General features: G+C 41.0%; 1 protein-coding gene across 16 annotated transcripts in view; it reads right to left on the minus strand.

Annotated features, from left to right (window-relative positions):
• PARD3 (par-3 family cell polarity regulator) overlaps window positions 1-23,511 on the minus strand; it is a 645,228-nt gene that overhangs the window by 136,337 nt on the left and 485,380 nt on the right. For 11 of the 16 annotated variants that reach the window (XM_043541458.1, XM_037890968.2, XM_043541454.1 and 8 more), the window contains one exon: window positions 8,759-8,869. The exons of the other annotated variants lie outside the window; for them this stretch is intronic. In XM_043541458.1, coding sequence (XP_043397393.1) covers window positions 8,759-8,869 — 111 coding nt within the window. The remainder of the gene's footprint in view (window positions 1-8,758; window positions 8,870-23,511) is intronic. 16 annotated transcript variants of the gene reach the window in all.

Below are 23,511 nucleotides of genomic sequence, written 5' to 3' on the forward strand. Positions count from 1 at the left end.
TCCTAATCCACACAAGTACAAAAATAATTACAGTAAAATTGAATAACATCTTTAGAACGCAGAGGAAGACACGACCCACGTCCCCAGCCTCAATAAAGCACTTATTCCCACTACTCTCTCATCTGCTAAACACTCTCCCCAAATGTTTCATAATAAGTATCCAACCCTCTTTTACATAATAAGTATCCAACCCTTTTTCCCCTCTCCAAGTGAGTTTCTCATCCCACCTTAAACACTTACTTCATATACTTCTCTTCCAGGTTCAGAACATCCTTCCTCCTCCCAATGCCTGCCCCAATCCCAGACAAATGCTCAGAATGCGTCATCTTCCCAAACAGTAGTGTTCAAAGAGTTATAATTGTTTTTGCAATTATATAACTTTACAACTTCTGTTTTAAAATTGAATTTGGCAAGTGAATTGCATGTAAAGATTGTCTAGACAGTTTGGGGTTTATGAATGGGGAAGGAATAAAATATTAAAAGTTACTAATGGTTAAAAATATAGTTACCTAGAGATATTTAGCAACTGAACTTAATATCGAAGTGCAACAGACAGAATGATAAAACGTTCCATTAGATCAATGATCTTTCAAGATGAGATAGATAATGGACCCAAGGCTGGATTAAGACACAAGCACTATAGGCCACGCTTAGAGGGCCATTCATATTCTGAATCATAAGATTACATCAGAATTTCAGCTTTTATTAAAAACAAGAATCTAGCCGTGAAGAACATGGAAAATAACTCTGTATCATACAACTATTATAGATACCTCAGTCTCTATTTCTCTCAAGTCTGCTATATGGGTAAAAAGACTTAATTTAGTCCTACAGGTGGAGGTAGCTACTCCTCTGCAAGAAGGCAAGCTATGGGTGTATTTAACCAAACAATACAGACATCAAGAAGGAGCAGTTACCTACCTTGTACAGGAATGAGTTTTTTGAGTTGTGTCCCCCTGTGGCTGCTCCACATCAGGATAAACGTGCACGACCATGTTCTCTTAATTGGAGGGTTTTGTTTTTTTTTTTGACAGTGTCTGTGGGTCCACACCTGGGCCCCAGTTACCCTCATGCCCCAACAGGAAGGTATATAGGAAGGGGTGAACCTGCTGCCACTCCAATTCCTTCTCAACCACAAAAGTCCAAAGAGAGAGACTCCAAGGCAGAGCGGAAAGAGGGTGGGTGGTGGGACATACATAGGTGCACGCATCTCAAAGAACTCCAGTTACTGTACAAGATAAATAATCTCTTCTCCTCCGAGTAACGTCTCTATGGGTGCTCCACCTGAGGAGACTCCTGAGCAGTCCCCCCATCATGGAGAAGGTTGCCGAGGAGGAGGATTCAGTGCAGATTATGGAACAGCTTCACTGAAAGCTGTGTCAGCTCTGAGAGCAGTCACCAGAGCAGAGTGCTGGGAAAATGTGGGTACTGAGGATCAGGTGGCTGCTCTGCAGATGTCTGGAATAGGTATGTTTTTCTGAAGGGCTAATGAGGTAGACTGAGCCCTAGTGGAATGAGCAATGACTCTTGGAGGAGGGCCAACCCCTGAGGCTTTGTAACAGTTTAAAATGCAGCCGGTAACCGATTTGGATAGTGTTTGGGTGGAAATCGACTGTCTTTTCATACATTTTGCAATTGAGATAAAAGCCTGGGTGAAATCCTGACAGGCCTGGTCACATCTGCGTAAAAAGGTGGGAGCTCTTCTTATGTCCAGTGTATGAAAGCCCATTTCTTCTATGGAAGAGTGAGGCATGGGATAGAAAACAGGCACGTGAATCTCTTGGTTGATGTGAAATTCTGAGGAAACCATGGGAAAGAAGAGATAGTGAAAATGAAGCATCACCTTGTCACAGTGAAACACTGTATATACTGGGTACAGCCATCAAGGCTCCAAGCTCTCCTATCCTCCTAGCCAAGGTGATGGCTATGAAGAATGTCGTGTTAAGGGACAAATGAAGGAGGGAACAGTTCGTCATAGGTTCCATGATCATGGAGGTTTCCTCAGTGCACTGGGGACAAAGTGGAGGCCCCATGGTGGAAAGAGGCCTTTCATAAACCTTGTTGTGGCTGGATGGGTGAAAACTGAAAACCTCTCAATAGGGGCTGTGTGTGAAAGGCTGTGATAGTGGGGAGGTGAACTTTAATGGAACTCAACGATAATCCTGAGGTTTTTAAGTTGAACAGGTAATCGAGAATGTGTGTAAGGCAAGACTAAAGATGAGGCATAGATTGGCAAATGCACCAAGTCTGGAAGAGTTTCCGCTTCTAAAATTAAGTTTTTCTTGTTGAAAGTCTGCTATAAAGCAGAACTGAGAACTGTTAATACACCTGGGGAGTAGTCTTGTTCTATACCAGAGAGCTATCTAGTAGCCAGGCCTTGAGGTGAAGTGCCGGAAGATTCGGGTGGATGGAGGAGATGGATCTTGACTGTTGGGTGAGGAGATTCACTGACAGGGAAAGATGGAGAGGTGGTTGCAGAGATATGTGAACCAGCTTTGTGAACCACAACTGTCTGAGTCAAAACTGTGCTATGATGATGGCTAGTAATCTTTCTTGTTTCAAATAGTTCAGGAACATAAGCAGTAGGGGAGTAGGGGGGACAAGCATAAAGCAGTACACAAGGCTAAGGAATAACTAGGGTATCCGCCATTGAGTTGCAGCCATTCTCTCCTCTCAAGCAAAGTCGTCTACACTTCTCATTGGATGGAGTTGTGAAGAAATCTATCCATTGATTGCTCCAGGTGAGACATATCTTTCGGAAAACCTCGTTGTTCAAAGCTCCTACTCACGGTTGATGTTGAAAGGTCTGCTGAGAGAATCCGCAACTCTGTTCTGTAGTCCTGGTAGATTAACCATTGAAATCTGTATGCACTGTATATTTACCAGTTTTATGGCTTCTGCACATAATGAGTGGGATCTTTCTCCGCCTTGACAGTTGATATATAATACACTGCTGCTCTGTTGTTCAGCATTATTCTGGTCGGGTGGCCCCTGATGTGGAGGAGGAAGTGCTAACAAGTATGATGAACTGCTCTGAGCTCTAATATGTTGATAATGAGGATAGACTTCAGAGGGGTCCGTCTTCTCTGAGCTATGAGGTTTTCGGAGTGTGTGCCCCAACCTAGTAGAGAAGTGTCTACAGTAATGACTCTCAGGGGAAGGGAGCTGCAGGAATGGAACTCCTACATTTAGGGGGTCTTTCCACCAAATTAGAGAGATGAGGCCCCTCCAAGGTATGGACACCCATTTGCAGAGAATGTGCTGTGGTTTGTCGTCTTTGTTTTATCTTTGAAACAAGGTTGGACATCGTGGCAAATCTGTTTTTCGGCAAGTAGTGAACCTCAAGAGAGGGAGGCTTGAAGGCAGAGAAGCCACGTATAGGTATCTCCAAGTCCTATGTGGTGTCTATCAAAGGTGTGGAAGTGGTGCAGTGGAGACTGTAATGGTACTGGAGGACAAGCCACAGTTGACAATGGTATGGATGGAGGGTAAGTAGGCCCCAAGAAATGCATCAGTAACAGTGGTGAATCCTTTTAGTATCTGTCAAAAATGGTGATTCAAGCTCTTCCATGAGTTGAAGATCTTCATGAGAGAGCAGCCTAGATTGTACTGGAGACTCTGGTATGGACCCTCAGGAGTCATTATATATCACAGTACTGGGGATTGTACCGAGGTTAGGTCAGTATATGACAGCAGCCTTTGCTGGGTTCTAGAGCTTCTGTCTGCAGGGGTGAATTTTCCCTTCTCTTGTCCTGTTCCCAGGAGTGGGGTCTTTTCTTCTTTGGTGGTCCCCTAGGGCCCCTGGAGTGTTTGCTACCAAAGAAATGGAGGCAGGTAGCTGCTCCAATGTACAGGGGATGACTCAGACCCTGTGGGTCTCTGAGAACAGGAGTTTAAGTTTGACCTCTCTGAATTTCTTGCATTATTAGTTCCTGAATTTGAGTAGATCTTGCATATGGAGGGAATGTGTTTTTTCCCAAAGCAACTGAAGCAGCTTGAATGCCTGTTGCTCCAGGGAAAAGACTTGTAGCAGGTCTGACAGGGTTTGAAGCCTGGGGCCTTGGGCATAATTCATACTCAATGCTGCATCTTGAGGTCCAAGAAAACAACGGCCCAGAACAGGCAAAGGACAAAAAAAAGAAACAAAAAAACAAAAATGGGAAGGAGAATCCTCCCCATTTCCAAAAGGCACAAACTGCTAAATAAGGGAAAAAGAAAAAAAGAAAAGAAATACCTGTAAAATTAAGAAAAAAAAAAAAAATAAGCAAAAGGCGTAACAAGTCACATGGCTTAGCTAATGGACACTGCAATACTCTGTCTCAAGCTGAAAGCAGTTGAGAAGGAACTGGAGTGGCGGTGGGTCCACTTATATGCCCTCGTATTGTGGCATGAGGATGTCTAGGGTGCAGGTGCAGACCCGCAAACACATATATAGCCTGATGTGGAGCCCCCAGAGGGACACTATTTGAAGAAGAACTGTCTAAATCCAAGCAGTGAACAACCTAGCCAAAGACTTTGGACTTGCTGGAGAATGGAAAAACCCTGGGGAAGGACAGGAAAAACAAAGGTGTTAGAATAAGCTGTAAAAAGAAAGTCTCCCTCCAGCCAGGGGAACAGACCAAAACCAGAAGACAAAACTGGACAGGAGAAGAGGAGGGTGCAGAAGAAGTCTGGACTCCCTGGAAGGCACTAAGACCCAAAAGACACTCAGGAGTGAAGTTATTTTTCCATAGATTTGTGTATCTCAAGTGCTTCATCTATGAGTTAAAGTGCATGTATAATTTAGAAGTGCCTTTGCAAAGCCTGTGTGTTACTTGCTGTAATTGTCATGAAGTCCACAAAAGGGTGACACAGTAATCCACAGCACACATGTGAGTGGAACTCTGGGGAGGGAGAAGGAAGGCTCTGAAAAGACTTGGAGGAGCAGCTGGGCTATGGGATCCAACTTCCCCGTGGGGCACCAGACTTGGAGTCTATACACCAGGAGTGTGCCTGAAAGGCCAGATATAGAGACTTTATCATAACCTTAAAAGCCTGTGGCAGCCAAAGGTTTGGGTACAACAGTCAGATGAGCATCCACAAAGGGGAGTGCAGCCAGGGCAGTAACGCTAGCTCTTTTAGTTGCCCAGAAAAGTTTGAAAATGTGACCTGAGTGTAACCAATACAGCAATGTTTGCCTGAGTCTGTAGACAACCTGAAACCCCTGAAGTGTCTACTACCCCATATGTCTCTAAGGGATGTTAAATATAAGATCAGCTACTCTGAAGGGACTGCACCAGCATAACCCCACCAGGGGATTCTATGCAGGGCAGGAGCAGAAGAATCAAGCAGATGCATCTCACCAATCCAAACAGATACACTTGGGGGCCACCCTTCCTCGAGGAAGGAAAGGAAAGCTCCTACTACTCCTGAGGGAAAAGAGGGCCCATGCTACTGCCCCTGCCTCTCTGGGAGGAGAGGGGACCCACTGACACCACCACTCCAAGTATTGCACATGGAGAGGCAGGATCAGAGCATGGGTATCAGGCACAGAGGGTCCCCCATGATGTGGTATGCCCAGAACCCAATATTGCCTTCATCTGGCCCTGAATGGACCCAATTCTGATCTCTGTTCCAGCGGTGTAAATCCAAGGTAACTCCTTTGCGCTCAGGCTTCAACAACAATGCTACCTGGAGCTGTAAGCTTGTCAGAGCTCATAACCTAAGCAGTTTGGGTCAGATGGTCAGTGCTTGGAGATATTCAAAGATAACTCACTAGCCTCCCTTCTCGCAGTAAACCAGTGCCCCCAGAATGCAGATACGCAGTACTGTGCTGTCGGGTGAAACGTCAACCTGAGATCCAGGCAATTTACCATTAATAAGTATCCTCTGACAATTTTTATAAGAATGGTGGGTGCTTACTCCAGGTTCCTGACACAGTTCCAATGGAGGTATTTGCTAAACATATCTGGTCTATACCCCTGTATTTTCAACTGGATAATTTACATCCTGGGCTAAATTGCTTTGTTACTGTTGCTGGAACACATGCACCAAAGCTGGCTAAAATGACATTCTCTTTTAAAAAGGAATCATTGTTAGTATTAGTATTGTATTCATAAAAGGCAGTTTTTATCCATTTCAATCAGTGATCAATTGAAGTATATTAATTTGCTTATTTGTCTTCTAATCAATATGAACAAAATACTTTCAAGAGTTTAAGCAAAATACTATTGTAAGCACATTACTATTAAAATTGCAAAGTCAGAGTATAATAATTTTATAAAATTGTGGGCATGATTGATTTTTTAATGGACCATTCACTTGTTCTCTGACCCCTAAGGATTTTTTGTTCCAAGCCTCTTACACATAGTAAATTCATTAAATTCAGCCTAGTTCCCAAAAGTATTGCATCATTAAAGGTATAGAGCTTCAAACACCAAACAAAACAGAGTAAGTGAACTGTGCCAGTAAAACATAATGAAAGTGAAAAAAGGAGCCATTATGAGCCAGCATCATTTTACTGTCTCCCCCAATAATTATTTCTAGAGTTTTAGTTAATTTTCATGGGCAATAATTTATTATGTATCTAATATAGTTACATGACAAAATAGAAAGGAAGAACTGCAATCTGACTGCGACAATTCAACACCACCATGGACTGAGTCATAATCTGGTACTTTTGGAAATTTAAGGAAGCACCAAGCACATTTTTGTTGCTATGTTATCATCATTTATTAGTAGTACAGGCCCCTGCCACAAAGAAATTACATTATAATTGTACACTTGACACAACAAGAACGAAACCAACAATTGGGGTGGAGATCTGAGGGGAGAGGAAGGATCTGGGTCATGCTGTAACCAAGTTCTGGCATGTGCATATATTGATGATTCGAGTGGATATATAAATTATTTTGTGACACAGCAGGAGTGAGGTTTTAAGGAGAGATTTCAAGGAGGCCAGAGTAGTTTGGTGAATGGGGATTGGGAGGTTTTTCCATACATAGGAGGCTATATAATTATACAGTAGTACTCGCAGTGACTATTACAATCTGTTTTATGACATGCACATTCTATACTCTCTCCAATATTACTGAGTGCGCGCATAACAGAAAATTTCCCTACCATGAAAAATAATTTTGTATGTCATGCAGAGATTCCAACATTCAGCTTTAATTATATAAACACACACACACACACTTTGTTACATATTTCCTCCCGCTTCAAAACATTCCTTCACAGTTTTATTTGAGAGAGCAATTACTTCAAAAGAATGTCTCAACAAAACAGGTTTCAGGGTAATAGCCGTGTTAGTCTGTATTCGCAAAAAGAAAAGGAGTACTGGTGGCACCTTAGAGACTAACCAATTTATTTGAGCATGAGCTTTCGTGCATCCGATGAAGTGAGCTGTAGCTCACGAAAGCTCATGCTCAAATAAATTGGTTAGTCTCTAAGGTGCCACCAGTCCTCCTTTTCTTTCAACAAAACAGGAAGACATTTAGTGCTCCTATTTCTGGTTTTATCAATAAAAGGAAAATTAAGCCATAAGTAAAGATCAAAAGCTATGGTTTGGCCTCTATACTAGCAGAAGAGAAACTCAGATTTTTACATTAAACTCTATTAACAGATTAATCCCACATAGCTTTTGGGGAGCCAAACATCAAATATAGAGTACGCAGATTCATGTATATTAAGGACAGAAGGGATCATCATGATCAACTAGTTCAACCTCCTGCATTACACAAGTCATAAAATTTCACCCAGTGATTTCTGCACCAAGCCCACAACTTCTGGCTGAGCTAGGGCATATCTTTTAGAAAAACATACAGTCTTCCACCCCATCCCTAGGTAAGTTGTTCCAATGGTTAATAACCCTCACTGTTATAAATGTGCACCTTATTTCTAGTCTGAATTTGTCTAACTTAAGCTTCCAGCGCTTATAGCTTGTTATGCCTTTGTTTCCTACAGTAAACTGCCACCTACTCTCAGAAATCTCCCCATGTAGGTAATTTTAGACTGTGATCAAGTCACTTCCTAATCTTCTCTTGGATTTAGCCCTAAATGAAGTAATAAGACATAACAGAGCCTCGGCCCAGAATCCCTGGGGTCTGCAAGACACAGGGTGAAATTCAGATTGGAAATATTAGCTTGTTTAAAATAATGAGGAGCATATGACACAAACAATATAGAGGCTTCAAATGTTAAGGGAAGGAGAACAAGGCAAAAATAGAGGTACTCACCACTCGGTTTTACAATTAACAGTTTAATGTACACATTACTCCATGACAACAAACAGAACTGCAGTGACAAATTTATTTGCAATGATCAAATTTTAAATTCTATTTCTGAACAGCATAAAAACAATTAGTAATAAACTAGGTATGAAAGACTTTCAGGGAAAGATACAAAATGTATTTCAATTTTATATAAATATTTGTTTTCTGAGAAGTCTGTAAAATAGATTATAGAATCAGTCTTGAGAAAAAATTAAAGTAACTCTTTCACGTGCCCTAATTAAGAAATAATTATACAGCTGCTACTGGTCGCATAAAAGATACTGAATGACAGTTTCTTTTGACTACACTGTTTAGGTCCCAAACAAGTCCAGTTTCTCTCTGTTTCTTTCTGTTATATTAACTATATAAACACATCATCATTGGGTAATTTTATCAGTGAAAACCAAACTTCAGTTGCATGTAAATTCTTGAGTTTAGAAACACCACAAAAAAAACAAACAAACAAAACTCTCTCTGCTAATGTTTAAGCAAATACTGAAGTCTACCTCTCCTGTTCTTGCTTCATTCGTATTCTCTCCTCTTCTGAAGTAAGGGCTTCCTGAACTTTAATTTTACCAGTTTTCTCAATCTTGTCATCTTTGCGATGTTTGCCAAACCTGTTAATAACAAAACATTCTAACTTGTCAAATGAACACAAATGTATTTCTCTTTTCCTAAGACAATGGTGTGCTTATTATTGGAGCAGCTGCTTGAAAACCAGGAGGGGAGACTTCCAAGATTTCTGAACCTCCATTTTTAATATTTTTCTCTTTGTCTTCTTGAGAATTTATAAAGGTGAGGGTTTTTTGTTTGGTTTTTATTATAGCATTGTAAGCTTTTTTATGACATTTCCAGATCACTATTTTTAAATCCAAAGGCAACCGATGTCTTAAAAATTACTCAACACTGCAACTTCCAGAGAATGTAAATCAGAGTTTACATTATTTTAGGCCCTTCTTTTATGAACTGCAGGAGACAATCCAGAATCATCTATATAATAATTGCTTGATAAGCAATATCAGTTCACTTCACCCTATAGCAGCAGTTGCATTGGCTATAGTGGATAGAATTCAAATTGGTGGTTTTCGCCTTTAAAGCCCCAAATGGTTTGAGACCTGGTTACCTGTAGGATTGTCTCTTTCCTTGTGATATGCTGTCGCGATTAAGATCAGCGGAGGTGCTTGAGCTGGACCTCCTCCTCTACATACAGGAAGAAGTTGCTGGCAGAGTGCTCTCCATGAGGGTCCCTCACCTCTGGAACACCTTTCCCACACTTGCTTAGCCAGACCTCAGAACTGTTTAACTTCCAGGAATGCTGCACATCCCACTGTTTTCTGCCAAGCATTTGGGCAGGGGAATGTCTGAGTCTGGAAGTTTATTTATTGTTAGGAGCAGAGTGTGTGTGTTAATTTTTACCTATCATAGATGGAATTACATATTTTATACATTTAAATAAATAAATAAAATATTCCTCAAGTTGTAGGGAATAAGAAAACGACAACTTTTTGGCATATTTAAAGCACAAGGGATAACAGCTACATATCTATTAAGCCCATTGTGTTGATCAATTCAAAAACATTAAGAGTATTTTTTGCATCGAATGCTCTGCTGAAACTGATGAAAGTAGATAGTCACTTGTGGCACCCTTCACTCAGAAGTTTACATCAAAAGTAAAACGAAAGCACTAACCATGTGCAAAGTGCAGCCAGGTCATTCAAATAGCCATCCAGGCAAAACGTTTACAAACAGAAGAATACAAACTTCTCTTAAACACTTAAAAAAAATTAGTATTCAGAGGAAAACTTTGAAACTAGCAGGAATTTATAACATTTTTTCCCCCTTTTCCCTCCTTCTTTCTAAAACAAAGCCACTGTGTGGGCCAAATACATACCATACAGTGACCCTACAGAAAGATTAATCTTAGGCCACACCATCTAAAGATAAAATTACACAAGGCAGCCAAGTTTATGGATCTTAGGTGTAGCTATAAAAAATGAAGAAAATGAGGACTACACAAACTTTGGACTATATGGATGTTCTCTGTTTTCCCCAGGATGCTCATTTCTAAAGTAATCCAGGCCAATGAGGCTAAATTGATCATTAATAATTATTTGGAAAGGGAGAGGACATGACAGAGCTGAAGACATGAAACACTAAAAGGAGGTATAATATTCTGTTAGCAATTAAAATATCTGGTTATACATTGGGACAGTTGCTTTATGTATCACTTTTATAATTAAAATTCAATCAGAGATTAGCAGTACCTGGATAAGATAGGAAGAAGAGTAAAAGTTCAATATGGCTGCACTAGGAGCTTTTTAACGACCTGAAAATCAAAAAGGAATCCTACAAAAAATGAAAAAATTGACAAATTGCTAAGGATGAATGCAAAAGAGTAGCACCAAGCATATAGGGACAAAATCAGAAAGGCTAAGGCACAAAATGAGTTACATTTAGCAAGGGATACAAAAACCAGAAAGAAGAGGTTCTATGAATACAACAGGAATAAAAGACAAAGCATTGGTCCACCATTCAGGAGGGAACAGTTAGTAATGGATGGCATCAAGAAGATGGACGTATTTAATGCCTATTTTACTTAAGCTTTTACTAAAATTGTTAATTATGACCAAATGCTTAAACACAATTAATATTAACAAGGGGGAAGGAACACAAGCCAGAACAGGGAAAGAACAGATTAAAGAATGTTTAGATAAGTTAGATGTAATCAAGTTGGCAAGGCCTGATGAAATTCACCCTAGGGTACTTGAGGAACTAGCTGAAGCATTAGTGATTATCTTCTTCAAGAACTCCTGGTGGACAAGGGAGGTCTCGGGAGGACTGGAGAAGGAAAAACATAGAACCTATCTTTAAAAAGAGTAACAAAGAAGAGCTGGGGGAATTATAGACCAGACAACCTATCTTTGATGTTTGGAAAGATACAAATTGATTTTTTATCAATTTGTTCCAGTAAGCACCTGAAGGAAAATAGGGTGATAAATTATAACCCACACAAATTTGTGATGCTACAACAATCTAATTTCCTTCTTTGACATGGTTATCGGCTTACTGTGGTCTAGATGAAATTGCTGGGGGTTGGGGGAGAGAGAACAACCAGCTAAAAAGTGTACTCAAAGAATAGTTATCAATGGTTCACTGTCAAACTGGAAGGACATATCTAGTACCATTCATATTTTCATTTATGACTTGAATAGTGGAGTGGAGAGTATCCTTATAAAATGTGCAGATGACACCAAGCTGGGAGGGGTTGCCAGCACTTTGGAGAACAGAATTCAAATTCAAAATGACCTTGACAAATTGGAGAACCAGTCTGAAACCAACTAGATGAAATTCAGTAAAGACAAGTGCAAAGTACTACACTTTGCATGGGAAAATCAAATGCACACCCACAAAATGGGGAATAACCGGCTAGACAGTAGTTCTGTTGAAAAAGATCTGGGGGTTATAATGGATCACAAATTGAATATAAGCCAACAATGTGATGCAGATTGAAAAAGGCTAATATTATTCTGAGGTGTATTAACAGGAGCGTTGTATGTAAATCATGGGAGGTAACTGTCCCACTTTATTTGGCACTGGTGAGGCCTCAGCTGGAGTTCTGGGTCCAGTTTTGCATGCCACACTGTAAGAAAGATGTGGACAAGCTGGAGAGAGTCCTGAGAAAAGCAACAAAAACGATAATTGGATTAGAAAACCTGACCTCTGAGGAAAGGTTAAAAAAACCTGTGTATGTTTAGTCTTGAGAAAAATCGACTGAGGGGGGACCTGATAGTCTTCAAATAGGTTAAGCTCTGTTCTAAAGAAGATGGTGACCAACTGTTCTCCATGTTCACTGAAGGTAGGACAAGAAGTAATGGGCTTAATCTGCGGTAAGGGAGATTTACGTTAGATATTGGCAAAAAACTCCAGCAACTTTGTAACTATAAGGATAGTTAAGAACCGTAATTGGCTTCCAAGCAAGGTTGTGGAATCCCCATCACTGGTGGCTTTTAAATTAGACAACACCTATCAGGGATGGTCTAGAATCTCGACTCTAGATCCTGCCTCAGCACAGTGGACTGGACTATATGACCTCTCAAGGTCCTTTTCCTTTCTATGAAACCTTGCATTTCTATGGTTCTGTAATCTTCTAAAAAAATCCACCTATTTATCAAATAATAGTTGCTCCCCTTAATAAGACAAGAAAAATTATATATCTCAGGTAAGATTTTCATCCACGTTTTGGATCCTATATGCTGGATGAAAGGGCCCAAGTTTAAAGGAGCGGTAAACCCCAGTATTTGGCCAGAGGATTCCCTCAGGGCCAGAACCGTGGAAGACAGCTGCAAGCCCTGGTTTATGTGTGCTGCTGTGGGGGGAGGGGAAAGAGGCTGGTGGTGAGAGAAGCACCTCAGGGGTCGGGCTACAGCACATACTTCTGTGGAGATTCCAGGCAGCATTACGCTCCATAGGCAGCCAGGGCCAGGCTGTTGTAACTCTGACAGGACCCCAGTGCTGTCTATGTTATGCCAGGAGCAGCCCAGCATTGGGAAGATACAAAGGTGACTTGAAACCACCATGCCGCCTTTCCCACTGCTCCTTTTGGAGGTACACCCTTAATGTACAATGAGAAATATAGACCAAACAAAAATGTAATACTTCCTCTCCACCCTAGATACTAAAATAATTCTAAATGTAACTTTTTTCTATTTACAAACATCGTTTAATATTCTTCTAAGGATGGATATAGCATGCATCATATTATTAAACAATATCCTCTTAATAATAACATAAGCAAGAGCATCTCTCACACATTAATCAGTTTATTTAGTGTTTCCTTAATCCAAGTTCTGCTTCTTAAAGCGTAGTTTTAAAAAATGGTTTAATGCTACTCTAATTGGAACATATACAAATATTTCAAGAATTTTTTTTTGTGACAGATTGAAATAAGGGGTGCAAATTAAAAATACCCTATCTATCCAACGGTGTGAGAAACTGATGATGGAGAGCAACTGAAACCTTGTTCACTCTAATTGCCAACGTACTCCAGGGTTCTATTAATTTTTAGCTTCTTCATTTTTCTTTTGCAGCAAGGGTCAGAGAACATTTCAATACACATGTGAACTCCCGATGTCAGATTCAGAGTTTTAAACCTCAACTCAGCCTATGACAACAATATTTAATATCAAGACAGTTAAAGATATAAAAGGATCAATTATTTTTGCTTTATTACCTTCTAGAACAGGGTGTCTATTTCAGACAGGCCGCCTTTCAAGTTACAGTATAGCATAAGAAAGTGCTATCCTTAAAGCCATGGTGGTAGTTTGTTGCATTATTAACAAAGGGAAGAGGGTCTGAGAACAGAGTCCTGTACTTCTGAATCTTTACCTCAAACTAGGATAATCTGTGTGTAACCATCCAAGCAGAGTAAAGTACACAGCAAAAATCCTTTTGTTGGTCACCCAGCTGTACTAAACTGGCGTCCGCTTGCTTGAGTGAATTTTCCATCAGCCAATTTGGGGACTGATCCAACTCCTATTAACCTCAAGAGAAAGACTCCCAGTGACTTCAATGGACTTAGAATCAGGCCCTCAGAGTTGCTCAACAATATAAGGAAAGAGTGAAAAGAGGAGAGAAAAATTCCTTGGAATGTAATGATAAATACACAGGAGAGTTCATTTCATATTAAAAAAAACAAATCAGATCAGTTTTCAGATTGAGGAAAAATGGTTATATGTGAGCAATACGAATTCTGAAATGTTATCTATTGAGAATAGCGTCAGTTAGAAAGAACATATCAATATCTCCGATACAACAAAAATAATCTCCATGTAATCTACTAAATGGATTTTACTCTGATGCGTTACTGATGAGATCATTGCCATCTGCCAAATCGTCCACATATTTCATTAGAATAAAGAGCTATGGAAGAAATATGCATTAGCTGATTAATGAAAAAAAACACAAAAATTGATTGAGACAGAAAAAGTTCAGTAGCATTATGTTCTTTAATAGACAAAGGACCATCATTAAAAATTAACAAATGGTAAGTGTCTCAAGCTATTCTATCGATGCTTTTTGACGTAAAGTAAGGCATGCTCTTTTCCCAGTAGTAGTGACAATATTTTTCTTTCACACACACACACACACACACACCCCACTACTCAAAAAGGGTATTACCAATAACCTATGTAATGTTTTAACCTGTTGTGTCAGCAAAATTATAAGATTTATATTTTTTAAAATTCTTCTAAACACACAGTACCTCTTTTCATAAATAAAATAAAAAGTATTTTAAATTAGTGTCCAACACGATACTTAAAACAAAAAGTTCTTGATTTATGGCAAACAGACGCTTAAAATAGCATCAGCTGCTTAACTTAAAAATGGTAGAATATTAATCCTGAAATATTAATGATCTTGAGAGTTTTCCAGACTGTGGCAAAATTTTAAAATTAATATTTAATAAAATTCCTATTTAATGCAATATGTGTATTATATATTCCCAACATATATACAGAACATCTGGTGGTCCTAAATGCTCATGTTCTGCACAACCAACTTTACTAACCATGAAGTCTCAGAAAACCTAGGTAGATCAGACTCTGTATGATCTACCTCCGCAGCATCATTCTCCTCCATGTGCCATGGAGGCCCTGCTTGAACCGGGTGATATGGTTGACACGCACATTCTCTCATCCCCCTTTCAAACCAACAAGGATTCCCTGCTTATGTTAAAAAAATGACAGACACATTCTTTCCTCTTATGAAGAGACCACCCTGGCTGGCTTTTTTGGTGCAGCATCCAACAGGGGAGGCCCTGGTAACACGGTTTATTGAGATCTCTCATGCTGCAGAAGCATGTAAAGGGGACCTGCATGCTCTGTAGTGGCATAGATCTTCCATGGAAATGGAGAATACTTCCAGAGCAAACCCTGGGATTCACAGTTTATTGCACAAGAAGATCACTTGCAAAGTCTTTACTGAAAAGGAATACCGTCAACACAGACCACTATTACACAAGCTACCAACACAGATAACTAGTATGGTCTTTGCATCTATCAATCATCACCCTTAGAAGGCCCTCCATGCCACAAAGAATGTGAAATGTGTCAAGACAATCACAAGGTGCTCCTTTCCCTGTATGTATCCCTGCCAGCATATGCTCTCACCAAACCAAAATCTAGATCCACTACATTGGGGAGGAAAGACTGTCTTGTGAAATCAGGATGACCCAACTCCTAATCCCAGCTCTGTTGCAGGCTTCCTCTGTGATTTTGGCAAATTACTTAATTTCTGTGTGACTCAGTTTGCCCATTCATAAAATGATTAGCAAACCAAGGCATGCTACAAGGCTTAATTCAATAACTTTAATAAAGTGCTTCAGTTCCTTGGAATGGAAGACACTATATATGGTTAAATGATTATTATTCCATACCAAGCCACTTGCTCCTTACAGTGTGCATATTTGCATATCAGGTATGTAACACTTTAGAAAATCTCTCTGTTAAGAGAGTCCATCTTTCTGTAAATTGTTAAACATATGGTTAAACTTCTTGCATTGTTTCCTACAATTATGACCGTTTCTACTTGCTGCTGTCATTAAGAGTTGTGATAAACAAATAAAAAGACACCCTGTGGCAAGTCAGAAATATGCGAGAAATTAACATCCAATCCACAATACTGCACTTTCAAACCAAATCATGTGCAGGCTGGGAAGGGCACAGTAGGCAGGGGTAATTTTCTAAGTGACAATATACAGGAGATATCAGCCAGTCAGCAAACAGAGACCTAGAAATATTACCCTTATTCAGCCTGCCCTTCCTGCTCAACTCACTCAGTGATGCCACAATCTACCGTGAGAGACACCATAAATTACTTACTTCATGGTGGTGAATTGTTATCTGTTAAACAATGAGTTGTGGCATCCCTGAATGAATCAAGAAGGAAGGTAACTGATTACGAAGAAAAAAACCTTCCGTTTACACATGACTATCTTGGTAATCAGCAATAATGAGAGTAACCAAAGAAAAAATACATGACAGTTAAAAGGAGATTTTGTAAAATGCAATGCATTTGGAAGTTTGCTCAAATGTAGCAAGAGCTCTTACAAGGCACACACCCATGAACATGAGAAACATTAGCTTCAATGGTCCTAGAAAGATCAGATTTGATAAACTCAGTGCATGTTGTTTGGCACGGAAAAACAGAAATTTGTTTTTAAAAAATAACTCTTACGAGAGATCTGGCCAAATTAAAAGTAGGCTTTTAATCGGTCATGTGCTCTTAATGGACAACATATCCTTTCATTACTGTCATTTAATGCATTTACAAATGCTTTTTGTCCCTCTCTCTCATAGTCAGTATTCACCAGTCGAGGCTGCAATGCTTTATCAGGTAACTCAACACTTATGAGTTCTATAAAGACGTGAACAGTAGGAGGTAAAAACAACTACTGGGAAATTTGAAATAGAAGATGGGGGAGGGGAGAAGAGAACTACTGAGAGTCAGTTTCCACTTACAAAGTGAAGGGGAGTGTGATTCTCATTCTGAAGGAGTCACTGATTAAAAGTCTCAGTACCACACTACTAGGGATTTTATTGTATAGACATATAAAGGCCTCTACATGGTAATATATAAACAACATATACGGAAACAAAATTTTCAAGTCTATACTTATCAGATTAATCATAAACAATAGCATATTAACATTTGCCAGTTGCTGTCATATCCAAAGTATGGGACTGTGACTTGTTCTACAGACTGGTTTCAGAGTAACAGCCGTGTTAGTCTGTATTCGCAAAAAGAAAAGGAGTACTTGTGGCACCTTAGAGACTAACCAATTTATTTGAGCATGAGCTTTCGTGAGCTACAGCTCACTTCATCGGATGCATACTGTGGAAACTGCAGAAGACATTATATACACAGAGACCATGAAACAATACCTCCTCCCACCCCACTCTCCTGCTGGTAATAGCTTATCTAAAGTGATCACTCTCCTTACAATGTGTATGATAATCAAGTTGGGCCATTTCCAGCACAAATCCAGGTTTTCTCACCCTCCGCCCTTTTGTGAATTTTCTGTTTGTGAAAAATATTACTCTAGAAGATTTCATGTCAATGCGTTTCAACATTATTTCGTTCAAATTTCACTACACAGCTAAAAGGGATCTTATTACCCACATCATGGCTCCTAATGAAAGGCCTAGCATGTCAAAAACACAGGCCAAGATGGCCATTTTCTATTGTTGGATTTGTTCAATTATACATACGATGACTTTAAAAATTGTGGATGAATGTGGGCGCTAATAAAGCTACATTATGTGATTTTAAATCACCAGTGTCCACTTAAAGTACTTGAGGAGTGTATTTACGCTGTAGATACTCTTTAGCGTGTCCTCTTGACTACTATACTTCTAATTCCCTGTTCTGTTCCTTTCAATGCATTATTGTTTCAAAATACAATGCTCCAAATTGCAAATTACATCTGGCTCAAGGGCTGATCATAAGAAATACTAGCACTGCTGCCTCTGCCTGAATAACTCTGATAATAATGAGAGATTGATTGTGCTCCAAGCAACCACATGATGAGAAGGGTCAATCTGAATATTTCTATTAGCTTCTTTTGTTAAACCTAACACTTTGCCAGGTCAAAGGCAAATAATCATACCACATCTGGTTACCATGATTTTATTTTTCCTAAAGAAGCAGTACAATTTAGAAAATTGGTACTGGTCCAAAGGCAGACCCTATAAGAAGTGGTAATGAGATATGCATCATAAAACCCCATCCATTCATATGGGCACTTAAGAGAAGGCAAAAATAAGAGTTGGAAGGGCAATTTTATCTGACACTTTTTTAATATTAAAAACAAAGGAAGTAGACCTTAGTATTATGAATAGTCTTTATAAATTCACTTTATAATTGAAACGCTTGCATTTGAGTGTTATGTACCCTCAGTGTAAATGTTTGATACAAAAACCCAGTCAACATGTGCTTAGTTGGCATCTTAGTAAGAAAGAGAAAGTTTTTCAGATACAGTGAATTCTTAACATCAACACAGTTAGCATCAGAATACAAATGGTATACACTGATTTGATGGAATATTAAGACATGCATTTGTTAATTAGACCATGAGGACTCCTCAGTAACATTCCTCCTAAAAATAAGTCTTACAGCCATATAATCAAACTGTAGAAAATCGGAAAATGTATATGGCCACATAAAAGGTTAATCAAACTACTGATAGTTCACGTGGAACCTTCCGAAGATTAAAACTTCCCTACAGATCTCATTATCTGAAAAAATTGAATTGTCAGTCAGCATTTTTTTCTGTCAATTACTGGAAAATCTTTGTTGTTACATGTTTCCCAGAAAATATTCTCTGTAGGGCAAATTAAGCATACACGTTATCTTCACTCTGATTCACAAATACACACTTAATATGGCGGGGAGGAGGGGAACAAATGTTTCCCAACAGAGGGTGACAGAGACCATAGACAACTTGGCAGGAACTTGTGGGGCATGCTTAATTTTAATAAAGATGAGTAGCCACCTTCATCTCCATCATGGAGGTGCAGACTCCTGGAGACTGCAGGTCTCAGCATGTCATTCTGCATCTTGAGCTGCATGACCTGAATGAAGGTGGGTCACATTTTAGAATGCCAAAGGGTACATTTTGGGCACCTCCAATTTGACCGGTAAAACTGAACATGACTTGAACATGGCAGATACTTTTTAATCATAAAGACCACACTTTAAAATACTTCTTTTAAAAAAAAAATCAAGGAATAATCCCAGTGGGCAGGACGTCTTTACAAGGTGCCCTAAGACAGACGTTCTCAACCTTTTTCTTTCTGAGCCCCCCCTCCAACATGCTATAATAACTCCATGGCCCACCTGTGCCACAACAACTGGTTTTCTGCATATAAAAGCCAGGGCTGATGTTAGGGGGTAGCAAGCAGGGCAATTGCCTGGGGCACCATGCCACAGGAGCCCCCATGGAGCTACACTGCCCAGGCTTCAGCTTCAGCCCTGGGTGGCAGGGCTCAGGGACCTGGGCTTCAGCCCCATGCAGTGGGGTTTCAGCTTTCTGTCCCGGGCTGCAGCAAGTCTAATGCTGGCCTGCTTGGCAGCCCCCCTGAAACCTGCTCAAGACCCCTTAGGAGGCCCCGGACCCCTGGTTGAGAACCCCTGCCCTAAGACACAAGGAATTAATTTATTACATACAAATGAAGTCCATGCTCCTGTGCAAATCTCAAGTGGAGGTCAAAGAATAGCAGTTAAATTGTGTGTTTAAAAAGTCTATAAATAAAACATTTCAGACACACTTTTTCGGCTTGGAAATACAAGGCCAGATCCTCCACTGGCATAAACTGGCATATCTCTGTTGCCTTCAGGGCAGCTACATAAATTTACATTGGCTGAGGATCTAGAACGCAGTGTTGAATGTTACCTCATATGGAAAATATCTTCTGTGTGAAAGATTAAGAGCTGGATTCTGTATTACAGGAATGTTTGTGCAGCACCACTGGTGCAAAGCATCTCAAAAGCTGACATAGCCAGAGATGGGAGGATCATTTTGTGGTAGGAGGAATCACCCATGGGACAGAGCTGGCAGACAGGATCCTGTGCCAATCCCGCCACAGGTTCTGGAGTTGGCCAGGGAGAAGGGGGAACTGGCTAGAGATGTTCTGAGCCCTAGAAATACCTGGCTGCCCTAACAGCCCCTTAGTAGTAAGAGCTAGGATTTGACTTCATGGTAACTGGAAGTGCAATAACTGAATCAGTTGTAAATCATGCCTTACATTATTCATGCCTTACAAACCATCCCGATGAGTCGAAAGAATAGTAAATATGGCAGGCGACCAGCATGGCTTAATGGTGAAATCCTAGCGGATCTTAAACATAAAAAAGAAGCTTACAAGAAGTGGAAGGTTGGACATATGACCAGGGAAGAGTATAAAAATATTGCTCGGGCATGTAGGAAAGATATCAGGAGGGCCAAATCGCACCTGGAGCTGCAGCTAGCAAGAGATGTCAAGAGTAACAAGAAGGGTTTCTTCAGGTATGTTGGCAACAAGAAGAAAGCCAAGGAAAGTGTGGGCCCCTTACTGAATGAGGGAGGCAACCTAGTGACAGAGGATGTGGAAAAAGCTAATGTACTCAATGCTTTTTTTTGCCTCTGTTTTCACTAACAAGGTCAGCTCCCAGACTGCTGCGCTGGGCATCACAAAATGGGGAAGAGATGGCCAGCCCTCTGTGGAGATAGAGGTGGTTAGGGACTATTTAGAAAAGCTGGACGTGCACAAGTCCATGGGGCCGGACGAGTTGCATCCGAGAGTGCTGAAGGAATTGGCTGCTGTGATTGCAGAGCCCTTGGCCATTATCTTTGAAAACTCGTGGCGAACGGGGGAAGTCCCGGATGACTGGAAAAAGGCTAATGTAGTGCCAATCTTTAAAAAAGGGAAGAAGGAGGATCCTGGGAACTACAGGCCAGTCAGCCTCACCTCAGTCCCTGGAAAAATCACGGAGCAGGTCCTCAAAGAATCAATCCTGAAGCACTTACATGAGAGGAAAGTGATCAGGAACAGTCAGCATGGATTCACCAAGGGAAGGTCATGCCTGACTAATCTAATCGCCTTTTATGATGAGATTACTGGTTCTGTGGATGAAGGGAAAGCAGTGGATGTATTGTTTCTTGACTTTAGCAAAGCTTTTGACACGGTCTCCCACAGTATTCTTGTCAGCAAGTTAAGGAAGTATGGGCTGGATGAATGCACTATAAGGTGGGTAGAAAGCTGGCTAGATTGTCGGGCTCAACGGGTAGTGATCAATGGCTCCATGTCTAGTTGGCAGCCGGTGTCAAGTGGAGTGCCCCAGGGGTCGGTCCTGGGGCCGGTTTTGTTCAATATCTTCATAAATGATCTGGAGGATGGTGTGGATTGCACTCTCAGCAAATTTGCGGATGATACTAAACTGGGAGGAGTGGTAGATACGCTGGAGGGGAGGGATAGGATACAGAAGGACCTAGACAAATTGGAGGTTTGGGCCAAAAGAAATCTGATGAGGTTCAATAAGGATAAGTGCAGGGTCCTGCACTTAGGACGGAAGAACCCAATGCACCGCTACAGACTAGGGACCGAATGGCTAGGCAGCAGTTCTGCGGAAAAGGACCTAGGGGTGACAGTGGACGAGAAGCTGGATATGAGTCACCAGTGTGCCCTTGTTGCCAAGAAGGCCAATGGCATTTTGGGATGTATAAGTAGGGGCATAGCGAGCAGATCGAGGGACGTGATCGTTCCCCTCTATTCGACACTGGTGAGGCCTCATCTGGAGTACTGTGTCCAGTTTTGGGCCCCACACTACAAGAAGGATGTGGATAAATTGGAGAGAGTCCAGCGAAGGGCAACAAAAATGATTAGGGGTCTAGAGCACATGACTTATGAGGAGAGGCTGAGGGAGCTGGGATTGTTTAGTCTGCAGAAGAGAAGAATGAGGGGGGATTTGATAGCTGCTTTCAACTACCTGAAAGGGGGTTCCAAAGAGGATGGCTCTAGACTGTTCTCAATGGTAGCAGATGACAGAACGAGGAGTAATGGTCTCAAGTTGCAATGGGGGAGGTTTAGATTGGATATTAGGAAAAACTTTTTCACTAAGAGGGTGGTGAAACACTGGAATGCGTTACCTAGGGAGGTGGTAGAATCTCCTTCCTTAGAGGTTTTTAAGGTCAGGCTTGACAAAGCCCTGGCTGGGATGATTTAACTGGGACTTGGTCCTGCTTCGAGCAGGGGGTTGGACTAGATGACCTTCTGGGGTCCCTTCCAACCCTGATATTCTATGATTCTATGATTTGTGTGTGCATACTTATTTCAGATGAGGAATGTCCTATTTTGATATAATTTAACTGAGAAATAAGATATTAAAATAAAACACTCAATTCAAAATAAGAGTGTCCACACAAAGCCTTCACCAAAATAACCAGAGGTGTGAATTACAAGCAATTTAGTTATTTCAGTGCCAGTTACCATGGAGATGAGTACCTGGTTAAAACAGCCAATTGGCTGCTCTAATTTATACATTCACCTTTTAACTCCTGTTCTCATGTGATCCACAGCCACAGCAGAGGAGGTAGGCTTAGACTATTTTCTAAGAAAAAGCAGCAACAGTCCCAGGATCAACAATTTATTATATAAATCAAAGCAACCCCCTTCCTGGCCCAAGGGTTCTTCAGGTTCTGACACCTTATTCTTATGATTTGTATTCCACTGGTACCAGGAGGCCTAGCAAGAGTGGGCTGCTATAATGCTTGTTACAGTACATATTAACAGAGCTACGACATCATGAAGGGTTTTAAAAATCTCTATTTCAACTTCAAAACATACTTTCCACAGAAACTTTTGCAGCCTAAAAATAAATCTTAAGAATACAAATGCAGATGAAATTGGCACTAAGACTTGCAAAACTCTTTATAGTACCAAAGCACTTTTCATACTTTTGTAGCCAAGAAAGAGAAATGAACTAGTAAAGATTTCTTTGTACTGCTGATATCATCAGGATCTATTATCCAGATATCCTGCTTTGGAGACTCCTGCATTTTTCTGAAGATAATGCAATGGGTATCATTAGTTACACAGTATCATCAGAGAAAATAAATGTTTTAACTCATTAATTGCTTCTTTGTCTGGACCTCCCGCAGCTAAGCATTAATGTCTTTTTAGTACCAAGTTGTATTCTGAATGTAAGACTTTCAGCACTAGAGGTTAAAAAGAAAGAAGCATTAACAATAGTTGGAAATATTTTAGATTATTTATTAGTAAGGCTACAATTTAGTCACGGAATCCATGACTTCCAGTGACCTCTGTGACTTCAGCCTGTGGTAGTTGGGAGCTGCAGGGTACCCCTGGTGCCTCTGGTGGCCCCTGGAGCTCCTGGCCGCTGTGGGCGGTCGGGAACCCCCAGCGCCCACGGGTGGCAGGGAAACCCCCAAACCCCCACTGGCAAAGGAACCCCCAAGCCACCACTGGCAGAGGACCCCCAAGCTCCCGGCTGCCAGTGGTGGAATCCCCGAGCCCCTGCCAGCAGAGGACCCCTGAGCCCTGGAACCCTCAAGTCCCAGGCCGCCGGCGGTGGAAACCCGAGTCCCCAGCCGCGGTGGGGGAACCCCCAAGTCCCCATAGGCAGAGGACCCCCTGAGCCCTGGGCCGCTGGTGGCAGGAACCCCTGAGCCCCCGGCTGCCAGCAGGGGAATTCCCGCGCCCCT

This window comes from Chelonia mydas, chromosome 2 (assembly GCF_015237465.2).
Source record: "Chelonia mydas isolate rCheMyd1 chromosome 2, rCheMyd1.pri.v2, whole genome shotgun sequence".
NCBI lineage: Eukaryota > Metazoa > Chordata > Testudines > Cheloniidae > Chelonia > Chelonia mydas.